The sequence below is a fragment of the Synchiropus splendidus genome, chromosome 4 (assembly GCF_027744825.2).
Source record: "Synchiropus splendidus isolate RoL2022-P1 chromosome 4, RoL_Sspl_1.0, whole genome shotgun sequence".
NCBI classification, from domain to species: domain Eukaryota; kingdom Metazoa; phylum Chordata; class Actinopteri; order Syngnathiformes; family Callionymidae; genus Synchiropus; species Synchiropus splendidus.
This window is the reverse complement of record NC_071337.1, coordinates 26,901,756-26,919,368: the sequence shown is the minus strand read 5'-3', so window position 1 is coordinate 26,919,368 and position 17,613 is coordinate 26,901,756. Positions and strand designations below refer to the sequence as shown.

Genomic DNA, 17,613 nt, shown 5'->3' with positions numbered 1-17,613 from the left:
TTCCTATAAACCAAAAGTTTGTGTCTTTGCCAAAGCGCCCTAAAGTTTCTTTTTCCATTCTTTTATTCCGTCCCCGAAAAAAAGAAATCCAATTTTAAATTCTCAATTCACTCGCACCTCAGCATGTGACCATAATCTGTTCCTTTGAGATAAGAATTGTGTTCATCCCCTGTCATTGCCTGGTATGCTGGTGCCTCCCACACGTATAAATGCAGGTACATATCAGTGGGTTGAATAAACAAAGTGAAGCAACGTGGTCATCAACCCAGCTTTGAACACAGTGCGCCTCATGCATGAGAGACACTATCCATTTTTTAACTATTACAACTGATCACGTTGTTTTGCCTCTTCGTGCTCTTTATCAGCGTTGTGTTACTCAAACACATTTGCCTTCAGTCATTTTCCATGAAGCTGATAGTCACTTTAAACCATTTCAAAATTCATTTTCAGTTAATGTGACCTCTCCTTCACTTCACCAGAGCACACTACAATATGTAATATGCTTTTTTTTTAAAATACTGTACGCATGAAAAAAACATCAGTATGTAGCACCATAGCATGAATATTTCATGCAGCATGCATAAAGAAGGAGAATGGTCGAATAGCATGATATTGGTTTGTTTCCGCAGTATAGCTGTGGTTGTCTGTGAACGGCAGTCCCAGCGTCATGTTTGCAGAAGCATCTTTTCCAGCTCATGCAGCTATCTATCTATCTATCTATCTATCTATCTATTAGGCATCACTGTACCGTCTATGGATCACGTTTTACGAGCAGCACGACTTTCACTTTTACACACGTGTCCCCACTTGATCCTGTCCACCAGTCTCTTTCACCACTTTTTGAGAATGAGACTAAAGTGGCTGAGTACGTAACTGTGTATGTTCAGACGTGCAAGAACAATTGCCTGTATATCAAAGTTATCTTTCAATACAATGAAACGCAAAACAGTTGTGCCATATTATTATGATCTGCAGTACTCCAAAGCCATCCTGACCAGACCAGAGCCACTAGAACTGGCTCTTCTAAAGGAAGATCTATTACACTGGATCTATTCTGAGCAACCGTTGAATGAGCCTCCAAGTGAGTCCAGCTTCACTGCAGAGGAAACCAATTGTATTGTTGAACTTCTTCTTTCTTTTGCAACACAAAGGTTGTAAAGAACATGATGGACCAGTAAATGAAGGACTTTAGCTCCTTCATCAGGTCTGACCCAGCGATGAACCTTGGTCCTTCATTCTCATGAGCCATCCTTCCCTCACTTGAGAACATTTACCAAACATACACAACATATGATTCTCAAGCAACTGACCTCTGCTTTATATAACTATGCCGATAAAGGCTGGTTGTAAAATGCTTATATTTTATACGTTTCCTTTGAGTTTCAAGAATCACAATAAGGGTTAATGACGAGACTTGGTCCGATGTGAAAAAATGAAGCTCCTCTGAGGGGTCTCCTCTGAGTTCAGGAGGAGGCGGGGACAGTCGGGTCAGCGGTCCCGCCGGGGAAGCTGTCGAGCTCAAGTGCTACTCCCAACATTCAAAGGAAGCTTCTGTAACGGCTCTGGGTGCATCGAGGGTTGGACTCCAGCACGGAGACGCGTCTGGTCACTGAGCTGCTGGTGCGCACCCGAGATGCAACAGGACGCAGCGCGCTTCTCCACTGCCTCCTGCGCACACCGCGGCGCGTAAGCTCGTGCCCACATGAACCCTCGAGTCTCCAGCTCCTCCGGCATGCAATGGATTAACCGGAGAGATATGACTGTCCGCATGGAGGACAGCATCACCTTGTGCCACCGGGCTCTCCAAATCGTGACGGAACTTTGCCGGACTGGACACGTTGACCGGGAGAAATGTTCGGATATATTCCCGCTGGACAGCAACATACCAGGTAAAGGATACGCAGGTAAATCCCGATCCATCTTTCATGTTTTGTATTTCGTTTTACACGCCCGTTGGTTTTCCATAACTTCCCAAGTTGACTTGCTGTATGAGGAAAGTCTTGAAGAAGCAACAGGTGCGTGGCTGCGAAGTCAAAGCGTATCAGTTCAGAAATAGCAACGTCAGCTCCGGATGAATAATGCAATGTTTCTAATCGCTCATAACGTGTCATGATATGACAACCTGTTGCTCAATAATGAGAAAAGTGTCATGAAGGGTTGAAAACTGCCTGGTCATATTTAACCAGAAATGACTGTCTAAAGTATCTGAATTATTTAGTATGTCATATGTCACACACCAAGGCCACATTACCTTTGACTGGTGAAGACAACTTGAGGTTGCTAATCCGATTCCACAGGTTTTATTTCTATTGCAAGTTGGCACTCTGTTTCCCTTCCCTCACTGGCTCTGCCCGCAGTGAACCACTGCTCCAGAACCTGGGAGGCTCCTGGGGGGCATCAGGAGACTAAAAATGAAGTGTGCAAAACACAGAATGAGCAAGCTGCGAATGAGTCTGGCTATTTCTTGCATTTGTTTGTGACTGATGAACGACAGTGGTCGGACACCAAATCATCATACGTAAAAGCTTTACTGCTGCTCTTGTGGCGGAGAAAGTCTCCGTTTATAGGCTATAAAGGGAGCACCCAGTGGCTGCTGCTGTGATTGTGTGGATGCTGTGACTGACTTTATGGATCAAGTGCACATGCTGCCTGTCTTTCTTACAGCTTACCTTCTCTCCTGTTTCTCTCTTCCTTGCATGTTTGTCTGTCACACATTGTCCCTCCTGTCTTTCTCCTCCTGTGTATGAACCCACTTGTGTACGTAAGACCTCTCTATCAGTCTCCTTGCTGTGGTGGTGGGTTTCTGTGGCCTCGCCCTGTTGGCAGTATCTCTTTTTGTCTTTTGGAAGCTCTGCTGGCCCTTTTGGAGGAGCAAGGCGTTGTCTATACACACTGCAAATGGCCTTCATGTTGGTTTCCCTGAGGCCCCAGCACCCAACAGCCCCACTGTCACCCAGTGCAAAGAGGCAGAGCTGGAAAAGAAGCACCCGGCGGAGGTCAGGATGAACGGACGGAGCTCAGTCAAGCTCCTGGAGGCGGCGATGAAGATCAGCCAGACGTCGCCGGACATCCCCGCGGAGGTGCAGACAGCTCTGAGGGAGAAGCTCAGTCAACAGGCTAAGATCCAGAGACAGACCACAGAGCCAACGTCCTCCTCCAGGTACCTCACCTCGGTGGTCTCACCCACTCTCCCAGTTACCTTCTGCATCCGAACACAGTGTCTTATCACATGCTCCTGTGATAGCTCTCTAGACACACACACACATCTGTCACTTCACAATCCTGCCAGACCAATATCCTCCAGCTAGCACGTCCAGCCCGGCTACAGTGACTTTGTCCTTGAGAACGTGAGGAGTTCTCAGCCTCCGAGGCACTTGAGCCAAGGTTACGGCAAGGCTCCCCTGACTCTGAGCCTGGAACCTGCGGGTCCTGCTGCCATGGCAACAGCAGGCGGTAACACCAGTAATTAAACAATCAGCTCGAGCGTCTTTATGTTGGACTGTGTTTGAGGTCCATGATTAACGCTGACACTGGGGGCGAGATGTCACCACGCCGTGCACGTTTCCCAGACAGCTGTGCTCACTTGTCCATGGGGAGGCGTTATCGATACTCGCCTGGTGTGCCGGCGACTCGTTCATCTCAGCTGCTCATTAATGACTCTGCTGCCAGTCGTGAGGTCAGGTTTGGGATTGAGACCAACTTGCAACCGACACCGAGGTCCCATTTAGTCGTTGCCAGCTATTTTTAGAGACAAATAAATATCCCAACCTGGTTGAATGTTTGCATATAAACTGAGCAAAACAGAGGAAAGGCTGGTGGTAGACATGACAGTATGTGACAGGACTCAGAAGAATCGAGTCAAAAGTGCATTCCTTCAGGGGATGCATGTTTGCATTAGCAATAACACCTGCTCTAGTACAGTATTTCGAGGGGTTGAGACATTTTTCTGCTAACAAGATACAGGAAGTGACGTGTTGCTGTTGTTGTGATTTTCGGGATTCTGCTTCAGCTTCTTGTGACACTGCCACCTACAGTTTTGAAATGTCCTGGCGGCAGAAATATATGGATTGGTGTGGATGCAAGTGTTTTTTGTAGACAGATTTCTGCACATGGAATTATTTTTGAAGTGGTGAAATGTCAGTTTCTCGACCCATCTAAACCAAACATCCTGCCTATACCCTGTTCTATGTCTTACTATGTGCTGAAGGGTGTCGCGGTGAGGTGTCCAACTTGGATGTCTCTCGGTGATGGTGGGGATGCTTTGGTATTCCTGCAGTAGAGCTGAAACAGGCTTCTGGGAGAGAGCTCTCGGCTTCTTCTCCTACTCCCCTGGATTGGATGGATTATGTACCACACAGCCAAGATAGCAATACAAGAGTTATAACAGCGTTGTGTCCAATTCTGTCATGGATTTTGGCAGCTTTTTTTTTTTTTTTGTTGTTTCCTGCTGGTGTATTTTGTTTATTTACACCCAGGTTAACATATTTTGTGTTATTTGATTTTATTTTAAATCAAATGAACTAAGTATGAAAGGTTGTACCATCAATCAGATATCTGGCGCAGCGACGGAAACCTGTGGATTTTTTTTGCGGCGCTCTCATGTTCCGTTGCTCCCAGGGAACAATATGTCATCAGAGTTGTGTCTGACATTTGAGGTTTTTAGAAAATTATGTTTGTGTTTCCTGACAGATTGCTGTGACTTTCATCTCAGAAAGGAGGAGGGCCAGTTGCTAGGTGACAAGATTGAACAACTACTGTGTTTTCAAATGATTTCCAATTGATTTACAGCATTCAGCACTTTTCTGTACAAACAGTCACAGACCGCTAAGTGTTTGTTGTCTGTGACTCTGGATGATATTTGCATATTCCTCAGATGACCCCTTAGATGACGGGTGTAAATGTTTGTTCTATGACCACTTACGTGGGAGTACTTAAAAGGGGGTTCAGACGACAGTTTGTTTGAAGTGAAATTGAACATGAACCTCTTGTACCTTCAATCGATGCAGTGCGTGAGGGAAGTCGTGGGAAGAGCTACAGTCAGAATGGCACACATGATTTACCAGAGGCCTCTTCTTATTTCCACCAGGCACAATTCATTCCGGCGCCACCTTCCTCGACAGGTGAATGTCACCAGCTTCGACTTCAGCATGGACAAGGTACCACTCCGCCAGTCTTCAACTGCGAGCATCGGGAGAATAAAGCCAGAACTTTACAAGCAAAAGTCAGTGGACTCTGAGGATGAGTCCAAAGAGCCAGTGGAGACTTGCGGAAAGCTCAGTTTCTCCCTGCGGTACGACTATGAAGAGCAGGCGCTGGTGGTGAAAATCCTGAAGGCCTTAGATCTGCCTGCGAAAGACTTTACTGGCACCTCCGACCCATATGTGAAGATCTATCTGCTCCCTGAGAGGAAGAAGAAGTTCCAGACCAGAGTCCACCGCAAGAACCTGAACCCCACTTTCGATGAGAGCTTCTGTTTCCCCGTGACCTACGACGAGCTTTGCAACCGCAAGCTGCACTTCAGCGTGTACGACTTCGACCGCTTCACTAGCCACGACATGATTGGGGAGGTGGTTGTGGACAACCTTTTTGAACTTTCGGATCTGTCCAGGGAGGCTGTGGTGTGGAAGGATATTCATGCAGCAACAACGGTGAGTTGGAGCTTCGTCGTAATATCGTGTCGGGCACAGCTACCTATGGTCATAAAGTGATCTGAATTTCCCATTCAGAATCCTTCTTTTGTCTATTTCTTTTGCGTTTCCATCTTCAGCATGCCTGGGACCTTGTGCTCACGCATGCTTACCCACATGCTTACTTTATGTTTGTCTACACACAGACTGTTGTTGTTTTGATCCAACTAATGCAGGCAGAAACAGAAAGCAAGCAGTGACAGAATATTAAATTATCCTTCCCGAGTCAAACAATAATAAATTGCAATATTTTTTGCGACAGTGATATGTTCCTATGCATACTTTCTTTTTCAAAAGGATCGACCAATCAGGAAGAGCAGGATTCCAAATCTAAACGTATCTTTCATCGGCTTCTAACAATTTAGACTATGAAGATATTAGACGCGATAATACTGTTAAATAAACTTAGATTATACTTATTTCCATCAGATGTAGGACACTTTCTTCATTTTAGTTTTTGAATCTTATCCTTTTTTGTCAGTTTAGTTTAGTAGTACTGGTAGTGATATCCAGAGGTCAGCTATTCCTAGCTGCACTGTTGTCACATTCTCTTTGGAATCTGCATCTGCCACGAAAGACTAGTGTCATCTAACCCTTTCTAGACCTCGTCGAGTGAGTAATGTGCGATATGGGATTTGCATGAATAATAGCCGATGAAGGTGGAGGCCACAAACTCTGATGCACTTTTACGAGTGCAATCCAAAGCCGCAGAGCCATCATAACATATTCATGGTTATCAGTGCTCATGGTGGTATATAAACGTCCTATATATATTTCCTGATTCCATTTTACTCCAACTACTGCTATTAAAAATGTAGTTTGAAATTATTTATTCAAATTTACTGTGATATACTGCATCTATTAACTGGATTTAACAATGTTTGACTCAAACAGATTGGATTAACTTTGAAAGACAAACAAGAAAAAAAGAGGTTTGTTGCCGCTGAAATCTAGAAGAAACCAATGGGAGCGCATGCCTGGTCACATGCTTGCCTGAGGTTTCAGCACCTCCATTTGCTTCCTTTAAGGGTGGCACCTCACTCGTGTTGATGTTTGCAACTCATATTGTCAAGTGCTTCTGGACAAAATCAATGAATTCTGTCTTTATCTGTTTGCTTGAAATGAAAATGTCTTTAGTGTTTGCTTGTATTATTTGTTCCTAGCCTTAAATCCTGCTGGAGTGTTTCTGTAAATTAAAAAGAAAAGCATCTTGGCTTCTGAAACGTTGACCAACGTTGGATTTGTAACCTAATGAAGAAACAAAACAAACTCCTCAGACTGCATTAGTTCTTGAAACACTCCTGCTAATCCAAATCCTTTCACGTTCCGTGGAAGGCGCACTGCTAACAAACTGTCACACACGGCAAACAGTCAGTGAAGATTCTATTAAAGTCTTTGTTGTTCACGGCCCCCAGGAGAGTGTTGACCTGGGAGAGATCATGTACTCGCTGTGCTACCTCCCCACGGCGGGAAGAATGACCCTCACAGTCATCAAATGCAGGAACCTCAAAGCCATGGACATCACAGGCTCTTCAGGTAAATCTCATGTGAAAGCACATCAAAAGGTCTAACTGGCTTATGAGTCAAGATGTTTAAAATGCATCTAATTCAAGAAGACGTGGATGAATTATTTAAAAGGAAAAAAAGCTATATGTAAGCATTGTGACATGACGATGGCCTTTTGTTGTGCCTTTACTCATCCTAGTCGAGTATAAACCTACCATTTCCTCTGCCAGACCCTTATGTGAAGGTTCACTTGATTTGTGACGGACGAAGGTTAAAGAAGCGAAAAACCACCACCAAAAAAAGCACACTTAATCCCGTCTACAACGAGGCCATCATCTTCGACATTCCTCCGGAAAACGTGGAACAAGTCAGCCTCTCTATCTTAGTGATGGATTACGATCGGTGAGTGACAATATCATTTTTCGGCATTTGCCGCTGCTAAACTCTGCTTTTCCATGACCATCAGAGTTGGACACAATGAGGTGATCGGTGTGTGTCGCACTGGCCCGGACGCCCAGGGTTTGGGGAGAGATCACTGGAACGAGATGCTGGCCTACCCACGAAAACCCATCACCCACTGGCATGCTCTCGGAGAGGTTAACACTTCCGCTTTGCTTTCGAAGTTTGGCCATTCCTAGATGTATGATTTAAAAAGATCAGTGTATATTTGCCCTCCATCCTCCAAGGCAAGTCAGCCACCTCCACCTTGTAGCCAAGCCGTGGGGAGACCCAGTTTGATGGCACTGTGAAGCAGCACCAAAATCATGAAATGAAATGTGATGTGATGTGAGGTCAAAACAGCACAATGTAAGACTCCCAAATTGTCAAAAAGCAACTCTGGTCAATTGACTTTTGTGTCCAATGTTGACGCCAAAGTTGGGTTTGGTTGCTGTATGTTGATGCATTGGGCTTCAGTTGAAGCACATGCTCGTCTTCTGCGGCATTTTATGACGCAGTGGGCAGCGCGTCACGTAAAAGATGGATGGAGGTTGGGGTTAGCCTTGGGAGCCTTTTGGTGTTACGTTCATCCATGTGTCACTTGGTATATAGAGGGCCTAAAACGACCGTCTGTCCGAGTCACAGTGATTTCAACGGCACCCTCGGTGAAGGCTAGGGCCACACAAGGTGCTTTACCTGTATATACCAAGTGATAAATAATTTAGTGGAGAGAGCTTCCAAGCTTCTCCTCCCCCACTTGAGAATGTTACGTAGGGAAGGAAAACTTTTTCATTCCATTGAAACACCGGTGCGTCAACATGCAGCACGGAGGCCTGACTTTGTCATCATCGTAGGATATAACAAGTCACTTGTTAGAATGTGTTATAGGAAAAGTGCTGGCTCAAAGATGCCTATTGATGACCTTTTTTTCCATGCCATGCTTCCACATCTCTTTTGTGGTGAGCCATTCCTCATTCCTTCTCTGTCATGTATTCCAACACACATAACCATATCATAATAGTGCATGTGCCTGGGTGCCTTTTGTACACTCTTTGTATTCTAATGGCAGAATTGCTTACCTTTCAGTGGCCTGGGAGAGGCGCCAGCTTTGAGAGCCAAGGGTCGTGTCCGTCCCCCAAACATCCAAAGACGCCCTGAAATGAAGGACGTGAAGTCTCTTGTGAGCATGATATGTAGAAAGTACATTCTATCCAACACATTTTGTATGTTTACCTACAAGTGTTGTAAAAAAAAATTGTGTTGTAATGATGTTCCTAAATAGAATTGCCTATGCACTCTAGTCGCTGCCCTGTAGTTCAGCTTTTGTTCCCTCATGTCCACACTCTCTCACCGAGGGAGCTTGTCAGTCAATGCTCATCAACCTTTTCAATATTGCAACCACCATTTAATAAGTTACCTTCTGTGAAATGTCAGGGTGTGAAAGGGCTACGCGGCTCTTGGCACAGTTCTCCAACAGGCTACGGTCCAGGAAGAGTACAACGGTGCAGTCACATGTACAGCTGATGTAGCAAACAAAGCTGAGGAATGCTTAGAAAATAGACATTTCATGTGAAATAGCAGACAAAGGATTCGATTCCTGATTCCATGCTGGTCGTGAAAATACAGAAGAACAAAATGATGCCATATTTTCCCAGAAAAAAAAGGTATTCTGCTCTCCATCTATGCATTTACCACATCACAATTGATTCAGATGTTTATCTTGACCCCCCTGTCAGGTGAGGCTGTAGCCTAGCAACCGCTCCTATGCACATTGGTGTCCCTGCTAATTGAAGATGTGGCATCCCTCCTTTCTATAATGAAAGACGCGTGTATAAAAGCAAAAGGAAGAACCTCAAACATTTGACAAATAGGAGTTGGGGGGAGGGAAATAGGAGAGACATTCTGTTCTGCGTCTTGATCCGATATCAATTGGATGTCAGAAAACACTCAGAATTGATGTGAAAAGAGGGCCTCCATGAATCGCTCCTTGTTTTCTCATCTAAGTTACAAGTTGTCTTTGCATCTGTTAAACGTGTTCTTCTGTCAGATTCACCATCTGATCTTCTTGGAAGGAAGAAAGCTCTTTTGTGAGAGAGAGAACGTCTCGATTGACTTGCAAGGTTGAGAAATGTTCCACGTTCTTCTATAGTTCATAAGTGTGTTCTAGAGCAAAAATTGTGCTTTTACTTAAGTTCTAAAACATGATCAACAATATTTTAGTCGGTCAAATATGAATGAACTGAAGAGGGAGTTCCTGAGGAACCTCCAGCTTTTCACACTACCAACAGCTTCCAGTTCAGTATCAGAGCCAGGACCATGTTGTTGGACTGGAATTGTTTTCAATCAGAGTGTAGTTGCAAAGGAGATTCATTGTCTCAATTGCAAAATGAAGACATCAGATGTGATGTCAGGACCTAGATTATGAAACCGCGGTCACCCTGGGTGCCGGCTAATAAACCGATAGCACTCGCACACACACACACACAATGAGCTTTCTCATTGCCATAATGCTTTCCCCAGCCTCGCCTGACCATCCAAAACTTAAGGCTGACCTTAACCAGGACTGTGAACCGAACTTGATAACAATGACCTAGGATAAACAAGTGCACACATACACACAAAGAAAACATGATCGCAAAAATGCTGTACAGTTTGCATCAATAAGTGGGGTCTGGCTACCAGCACACGTTTATCACTCAACACTCTATCACTCTTTTCAGAAGCACGTAGGTGATGATTTACAGCAGTGACTGATGTTTGCCTTCAATAACTAACATAGCAACTATTCAAAACGGCTGTGTACTGTTATATTACTTTGCACAAGCATATAATAATGCGTCAATCCCTGTGTGATGCCATTAATGTTGAAAAAAAAAAAGGCTATTTTGAATTGTAGCATGCTTCTGACTCACTGCGGAAACTGTCAGTCATGAATATGCGTTTGAATTTTCAAACATTGTGTTTACACCTGTACATATTACCAAGTGGAAAATGACGTCATGAAAACAAAGACAATGTGTTTCTATTGTTTGGTGACGCGTGTCTATGGATCCAGTTGTGTAATACTTGTGGACAACTGGTGGAGCCAGTGAAAACAACTGTATGACGTTTCACATTTTGGCAGATTCTCTTGTCGAACCGCATCTGTCATGATGTGTACAGTTTGTGATAACTTTTGTAACATTGAAAGTCAATATTTGGAATATAGTTAATTGTATCCGTTTCCTATGTAGTTTGAAAAAAATAAAATGTTTACAGAATTGTTTTCATGGGTGTCACTTCATTGGCGTCCAAGTGAGGTCAAGACGAAAGGCATATGAGCAACTGTGATATTGCTGGCACTGAGGTTGAGACAGCATCAGGAAAAGGCTGTGTAGAGCAAATCATCAGCAACAATTGAATAGCAACAAACCGACGAACTTAACTTTCAAATTTAAGTAAAGGTAGATTATAAATTACTTTGATAGTTACATTCAACGTCTGCCAACAACACCATGCTTGCACAACTGCTTTTGTCAGCAATATATCTGCAGATTCTACAAATTCGAGGTATTGCTTTCGAAGCACAGACAACACACTGGGGGCAGGGCCTTACCTGCTTTTCTGTATTTATCTCAGCACAACCACAGCTACATGAATGAGTTAAAAAAAATAAGTCATATTGGAAGAGGACAAAATTATTCACCTTCCCGTCAAAGCCAAAGAAATGTCAAGCAAACCATTTTGATACATTTGAATGCAAATACAAGGCAACGTTTTCTGAAACAATTTACAAAACAACAAAGTTATTTCCATAAAAATACAGGAAATACCTCTGACATGTTGTTCTAAAACAATTTACAAAATACAGCAGTCACATGCCTCAAAATTATTTGAGCCACCCGAAGAAACGGTTTCTGTCCAACACAAAATAAGGGGCCCCACAGTCATGACACATCCGTGGAGGGTTTGGGGGGTGTCACGTCTCCTGCTTACCATCTCAAACGCAAATGTACACTTGCCCTGGCTGCATCTTACTGCTGTGTTGCCCTTTATCTATCATGTTGGCCTGTCCGTGGACCTTGTAGGAACAATATTGTCACCTGTAGCGAGCAGAACTTGTTCATGTCTCTCCATATTGCACTGTATACTGTATATGTCATACAGATGAGGGAGAAAGCTCACCAAATCTCTAAAGCTCATTGTTTAATTTACAGGGATAGAATCAATGCAGTAGTTTGAAAATGTGATAAAAAAAATATATCGTATTGAACCTGCTTAATAAAGTTATTTATAGTGTATAGTGTGTATTTTAAGTTGGCAGAGCTTTTAGCGCTGATCCTTGTAATTAAACCTTTGTCTTGCCAGAAAGCTTATTGTGGTCCGTGTTTATCAGGAAGGACTGCAACTTTCACAACACTAGTCATTATTAGGGAGAAAATACATGTTTGCAAAGGAAAGGAGGGCAGAAGAGTGTGTTTGGCCTTCCTGCAGCACCAGCTAGCTGAGCCCTTCCACGGACAGCGCAATCCCCGTCCAGCTGTCATGTTGTGCAGTGAGTTATGAGAAAGAAAACCAAGAAAATGGGAAAAACGAGAAGAAGGACTGAATTAATGATTTGAATTAATAATATAAACAATACAAAATATTGTATATAGATATAGGTTTCATAACATTTCATAGGATATGTAATGGATTTCATAAGACAGAATACACTAAAATAGCACAATAAATCACAATGGTGGTGATATTCAAGTTTTTATATCACCTTATTTAAACTAAAGCTCTTTTAATGTCTTGAAAATATTTGTATAAGAATTTAGATTTTATAAGAATTTCAAATACATTCAGAGTAGTGGAAACCCTGACCATTGTGTAGTGAAAAACATCCCTGAACCAAAGCAAACAGATGCTTTTGTTAGCTTTTGTTCAGGGATTCCTCCATGTTTGTTGTAGTTGTTATCATCCTAGCTGCCACGTGTCTTGTGCATCAGTATATATACATATATATAGATATATATATATATAATGCCACAATTGAACGCGTTAAAAAATTTAACGCAATTAAGTAGTATCAACGGTTCTTCATTTTGCCTCTTTTAGAGGCGTGTCATACTTCTATTATTCATTTATGAATTGCTGTATTGCGCTTCCTTGCCTATTTGAGACAGCCTTTATTTTATTATTTATTTGATTTCAGAATTGTATTTATTTAACTGAATCGCTGGATTTGTATTAAATTTTTGAAAACAGACTTATTTTATTTATTTAACCATATTGCTGTATTTGTTTTACATTTTTGAAGACAGCTTTATTTTATTTATTTAACCATATTGCTGTATTTGTTTTACATTTTTGAATAATGCACCTGGCCTCACTGGGTTGCGGATGTGCTTGAACTTTACTTTTGGATTTCATTCATGAAGCACAGTTCACCAATAAAAAATTGGATTTCAAATCTTCTCTTCTTACTGTATTCAATTGATTAGTCATGCACTACAATTTTTTAAATACCCTAGAACTCAAATTTCTTTAGGAGACTTTTAGCAGATATGACATAAAAATGTGATTAATTGTTGTATTAATTGTTTTAATCGACTGACAGCATACATATATATATATATATATATATATATATATATATATATATATATATATATATATATATATATATATATATATATATATATATATATATATATATATATATATATATATATAATGTGAATAAAATGAATGATGTGTGTGGATGATTACCCACAGAAATGTTCAGCAAAATCCCAAGTGCAGCTGCGGAAGCTGTCAACTCTTAATGGGCAGCCAAACACAAAGCTCTTAAGAAGAGCAAGCCGTCAAGAGATGAAAGGTTGCGTGCTTTATGAAGCATAAGTCTGAAAGGTGACAGGAGAGGAACACTGTAGCATCGGCTGCTAAAAATAGATGTTGTACTCCACGACTATGAGCCGTATCTCATTACTCCTCACCAGCCAATTGATTTGTGGTTTGGCCCTAATGAATGATCTCTCGCGGGAAGCCGAAAGAAAGAGGACGTTGGTCACCTGGATGTTGAGTACTTTATTCACCAAATAAACACAAACAAAACACAGATTGTGACAGGGCTTCTAAATTATTTTGAATTATACTGCATAGAAACAAGCAAAAAAGCTACATACAGCCCAAATGTTCTTCTCTTTACCAGATGTCAGATTAACAGTGGGAGTGGTTGGAGTCTACAGATCAAGACTCCCGTGGGAGGAGCTGGAAGAGGCGTTCCAAAGTCAACCAAGCGACAATATTTCTCCAGCGTAGTCGGGCTCTACTCCTTCCAGTTGGACCTCCAAGTCACAACTGGGAGTCTTTCAGGAGTCATCCGAAATAACTGACCTCTCAAGATGCAAATGTTAGGCATGAACATATTGCAAGAAAAAAAGAAAAGTCAATGACTTGAACTTTGTAAAGAAGCGGAAGCTTAAATTTGCCTTGTCTGGAATAATTTGTTGTGTTAAATTCCTATCGCATTCCCATATGTCATCCATTAGGTCCTTCTCACGTACCTCTGATGATGGAAGCTTCAATAGAGTTTCTAACTGCGGTTGGTTCTCCAGTGACTCATCGTTGCTTGAGCTAAAAACAACTCCCTGAATTAAGGCATTGTGGGCACATTGGTGTTAGGAAACAATAGTTCTCGCTGCAGATTCAAATAGATGCCACCGTCACCGTGACGAAGAGCTGGTGGTAATAATAGGCTATGATAAGAGGGCAGTGCGCGAATGGAACATTCCAGCTGCTCTGTAAATTCACATGGTGGGCAGAGGCGGATGAGTTCCCGGACTGCCCGAGAGGATGTGAGCTTGAATATAAATGGAGCCACATATCAGGTGGCGATGATTCAGTCACTAGATCATTCTGCTTTACTGGCATCCGAAAGGATAAATTAGCTAAGACGACTGATGTGGCAGGCATTTGCTTTCTTTCAAGGCACATTTAGAACTCTCACTCGACGGCTGAACATATACACATCTGAATTTGTAAAATTCAATTGTCCGCAAAAAGTAGTTCAACGTTCATCAATTCAGGCAGGAGCGCAGCATTTCCTGGAGAGGCAGCAAAAAGCAGACACAGTCGTGTACAGTATATTTTGGGCTGCTTTTGTCTGAATGAATGGCCTCCACTCCTCTGCTCCACTGGTGAGTAACAGCTCTGACCTGTGTGCTGACATCAGGTTTGAGAGACCTCTCAGCGGGCGATAGACTCGCAGAGTGCTTTCAAACGTACTCCCTGTCTGAGCTGGGAAACAAACTTACAAGCCCATTCACTGCAATAATGAAACTCCAGATTGCTGGCCTCAGTGTGTTTCTGTAGTTAAAATATATACAGTTTATATGTCCTCCTGTTAAAATCAACTGACCAACCGATTGGAGTGACTTGCATGAAACACTAATTTAAGATGGTCGAATATGAGGCAAATTACCATTATTTAAAGCAACTACGTGAGTCAGCAAAGCAAGTCCTTTTTTGAGTTGTTAATCCACATTTAAGCTGCCTCTAGATGGAATTCAAGCCTGAATGTGCTAACCAACAATTAATTTAATTAAACATTACCGATATTTTATTCTGAGGAGAGTCATGTGATCATCAATGTCTCTGTTTCTCGTAGCTAAATAACTTGAATTTGAATGTCCAGGATATGATAGAGTCAAAGAACATACATATTTTGGATGTTCTGGAATTGAATCTGGATGTATAGCGTGTATAAGGTACAGAGGCAAGTTTTTTTAGCTCAGGCTATTTGAATGACAAATAGGTGAACGAGTCATTGTTAAGTTAAGTTACCATAATGAAAGATGATTGGAATGAGTCTCAATATAATGTGATCACATTATTTTGAGACTCTCAAAAATCTAGTGCAGTAAGTGGCCATGAACATTTTCACAGGGTTCTCAATATTCAATTTAATGTTTATACTTGAGACTACTATCATACATGAAGCTTATGAATGGAGAAGAATGTCTAATCAGAATCAGAAAACTTTATTAATCCCCAGGGAAATTCTGTTTGTAACATGCTCTGTACACAACATATAACTATAAAATGAAAAAAAAAATAATAAAGTGCAAAAAGCTATAGAGAAAATTGTATAAACAATGTGCAAGAAAATGCAGACTGAAGAACAGAATGAACAGAGTATCGTGCCAAAGAATCCTTCACTGTAAATTTTACAGGGATGATTTGTACATTTTTATTGCCACAGGAAGGGAGGACCTCCTGTGGCGCTCAGTCTTTGCTGTAGAGCTGTGCTTCTGTATTGGACCAGGAGCTGATGGAGGGGGTGGGTGATGTTGTCCAGGATGCTCCTTAGCATCCCTCTCTCCATAACCCTCTCTAAGGAGTTCAGTTTCACCCCCACCACATCACCCGCAAACCACAGCAAACAGAATTGCGCTGGACACCACCAACTCATAAAACATCCTCAGCATTGTCCCGCAGATGTTGAAGGATCTGAGCCTCCTCAAGAAGTAGAGACGACTCTGCCCTTCTTTGTAAAGGGCCTCAGTGTCCCAAGCCCAGTCCAGTTCATTGACTATATATATATATTTATAGTCCTCGACCGTATCCACATTGACCCCCCGGATGGAAACGGGGGTCACAGGAGACATGGTCCTCCTCAGGTCCACCTATGGAATCCGAAGTTGTTTTATGGTCTTCACATGATAAGATACTTCATGGTTAACATGCTTATGGCTTCGCAGTTATTGCTCAGTATTAGCACCAGTCCAGCAGCTGAAAAGCAGCAACAGGAGGATGTATGGTGACATTACATTCTTAAAGCACCTAGAGGGATCCAGCTTTTACACACAGAGAATGTTGAGGAAGCAAGCAGATGAATGTCCTGTCATATAACCCAAATCTCCCTTATGTCTTTCTTTGCGACTAACTCCCTCCTCAATTTAGAGGAGGCTGGAGAGAAGCCCAAGCAGCCGCGTCTCCAGGGGAGGTGAATTTATCTGCAGGCTAAAGGCTGTGCGACTTCTCTCTCCCTCACATTCCCCAGCGGTATTGGGCATAATTTCATTACATAAACCAACACTTGGAAGCATGTGTGCCTCGCAGAAGCCACTGCTTGGGAGAACTATGACAAAACATTTTTATGGCTTTTAATTAGGGCTGAACCACTTGAGTACGTCCCTTGAACCGAGCCTGAAGTCACACTGGCTCTGAGTAAACGTTTAAGCTTTTATAGCGTGTGGATGAAAACATTACAAAATTATCGTGCGTTATGCAGAATACATTTAGAGTGTATTAGGCAGAACAGAAGTAAAAAAATGATTTTGACAAAACTGCAAGTAAAGGCAGAGATTCTATGAAGACACATCAAAAAGTCTCCTTAAAGAGAATACTAGTGAAGGAATGATACATTCTAGAAAGGGGATATAGTGTGAGGAAAAGGAGGGATGGGCCGGCGGTTTACTAGGTAGACAGTATAAGGTGTGACTAAATCTATTTTAGAATATAATAATATTTATTATTCTAACAAGATACGAGAACATACAATCAATGTTGTGCACTTTGCACTTGGTGTTCCGCACACTAATCCAATGTATGCATTGGATTAGTGTGCGGAAGCCATTCATAGCTACACGCGAGAAAAGACAGGTTTATGGATCAGTATACAGTGAAAAATTACACTGAATAACAGGCATTAACCGGCAATTGCTGGAAAAAAACTGAGGTCCTGTTTATTCCAGTTAATGTACCAGATTAGGGGGCTTGTGGTATATATATATATATATATATATATATATATATATATATATATATATATATATATATATATATATATATATATATATTTATATATATATATTTATATATATATATATATATATATATATATATAAATTCACAACAACAACAATTAATGGTTACTGACTAGCCTCTGTGGGATTTGGGACCGTGGGAAGAAAACAGACACCGCCACACAGATCGAAGCTGGTTCCCCAGA

The 17,613-nt window shown here is 41.9% G+C and overlaps 1 protein-coding gene across 2 annotated transcripts; it reads left to right on the top strand.

Annotated features, from left to right (window-relative positions):
* The first annotated feature begins 1,595 nt into the window (after positions 1–1,595).
* On the top strand, positions 1,596–10,946 carry syt10 (synaptotagmin X). 2 transcript variants are annotated; one of them, XM_053862261.1, is made up of 7 exons: positions 1,596–1,889; positions 2,767–3,160; positions 5,087–5,648; positions 7,103–7,223; positions 7,424–7,595; positions 7,660–7,789; positions 8,718–10,946. In XM_053862261.1, exons 1-7 carry the CDS (start codon positions 1,703–1,705, stop codon positions 8,787–8,789), a joined length of 1,638 nt encoding a protein of 545 aa, XP_053718236.1. In that variant the 5' UTR covers positions 1,596–1,702; the 3' UTR covers positions 8,790–10,946. The 2 variants fall into 2 exon arrangements, with proteins under 2 accessions (XP_053718236.1, XP_053718235.1); XM_053862260.1 differs by having other exon boundaries at positions 1,596–1,904.
* Positions 10,947–17,613: the final 6,667 nt, after the last annotated feature.

Bases quoted from the DNA above. Each gene is read 5' to 3' on its own strand.
- syt10 (XM_053862260.1), top strand. From the start codon at position 1,703: ATGAACCCTCGAGTCTCCAGCTCCTCCGGCATGCAATGGATTAACCGG. The intron at 5,649-7,102 runs GTGAGTTGGAGC...CACGGCCCCCAG, and splicing joins ATATTCATGCAGCAACAACG to GAGAGTGTTGACCTGGGAGA. The intron at 7,790-8,717 runs GTTAACACTTCC...CTTACCTTTCAG, and splicing joins ACTGGCATGCTCTCGGAGAG to TGGCCTGGGAGAGGCGCCAG.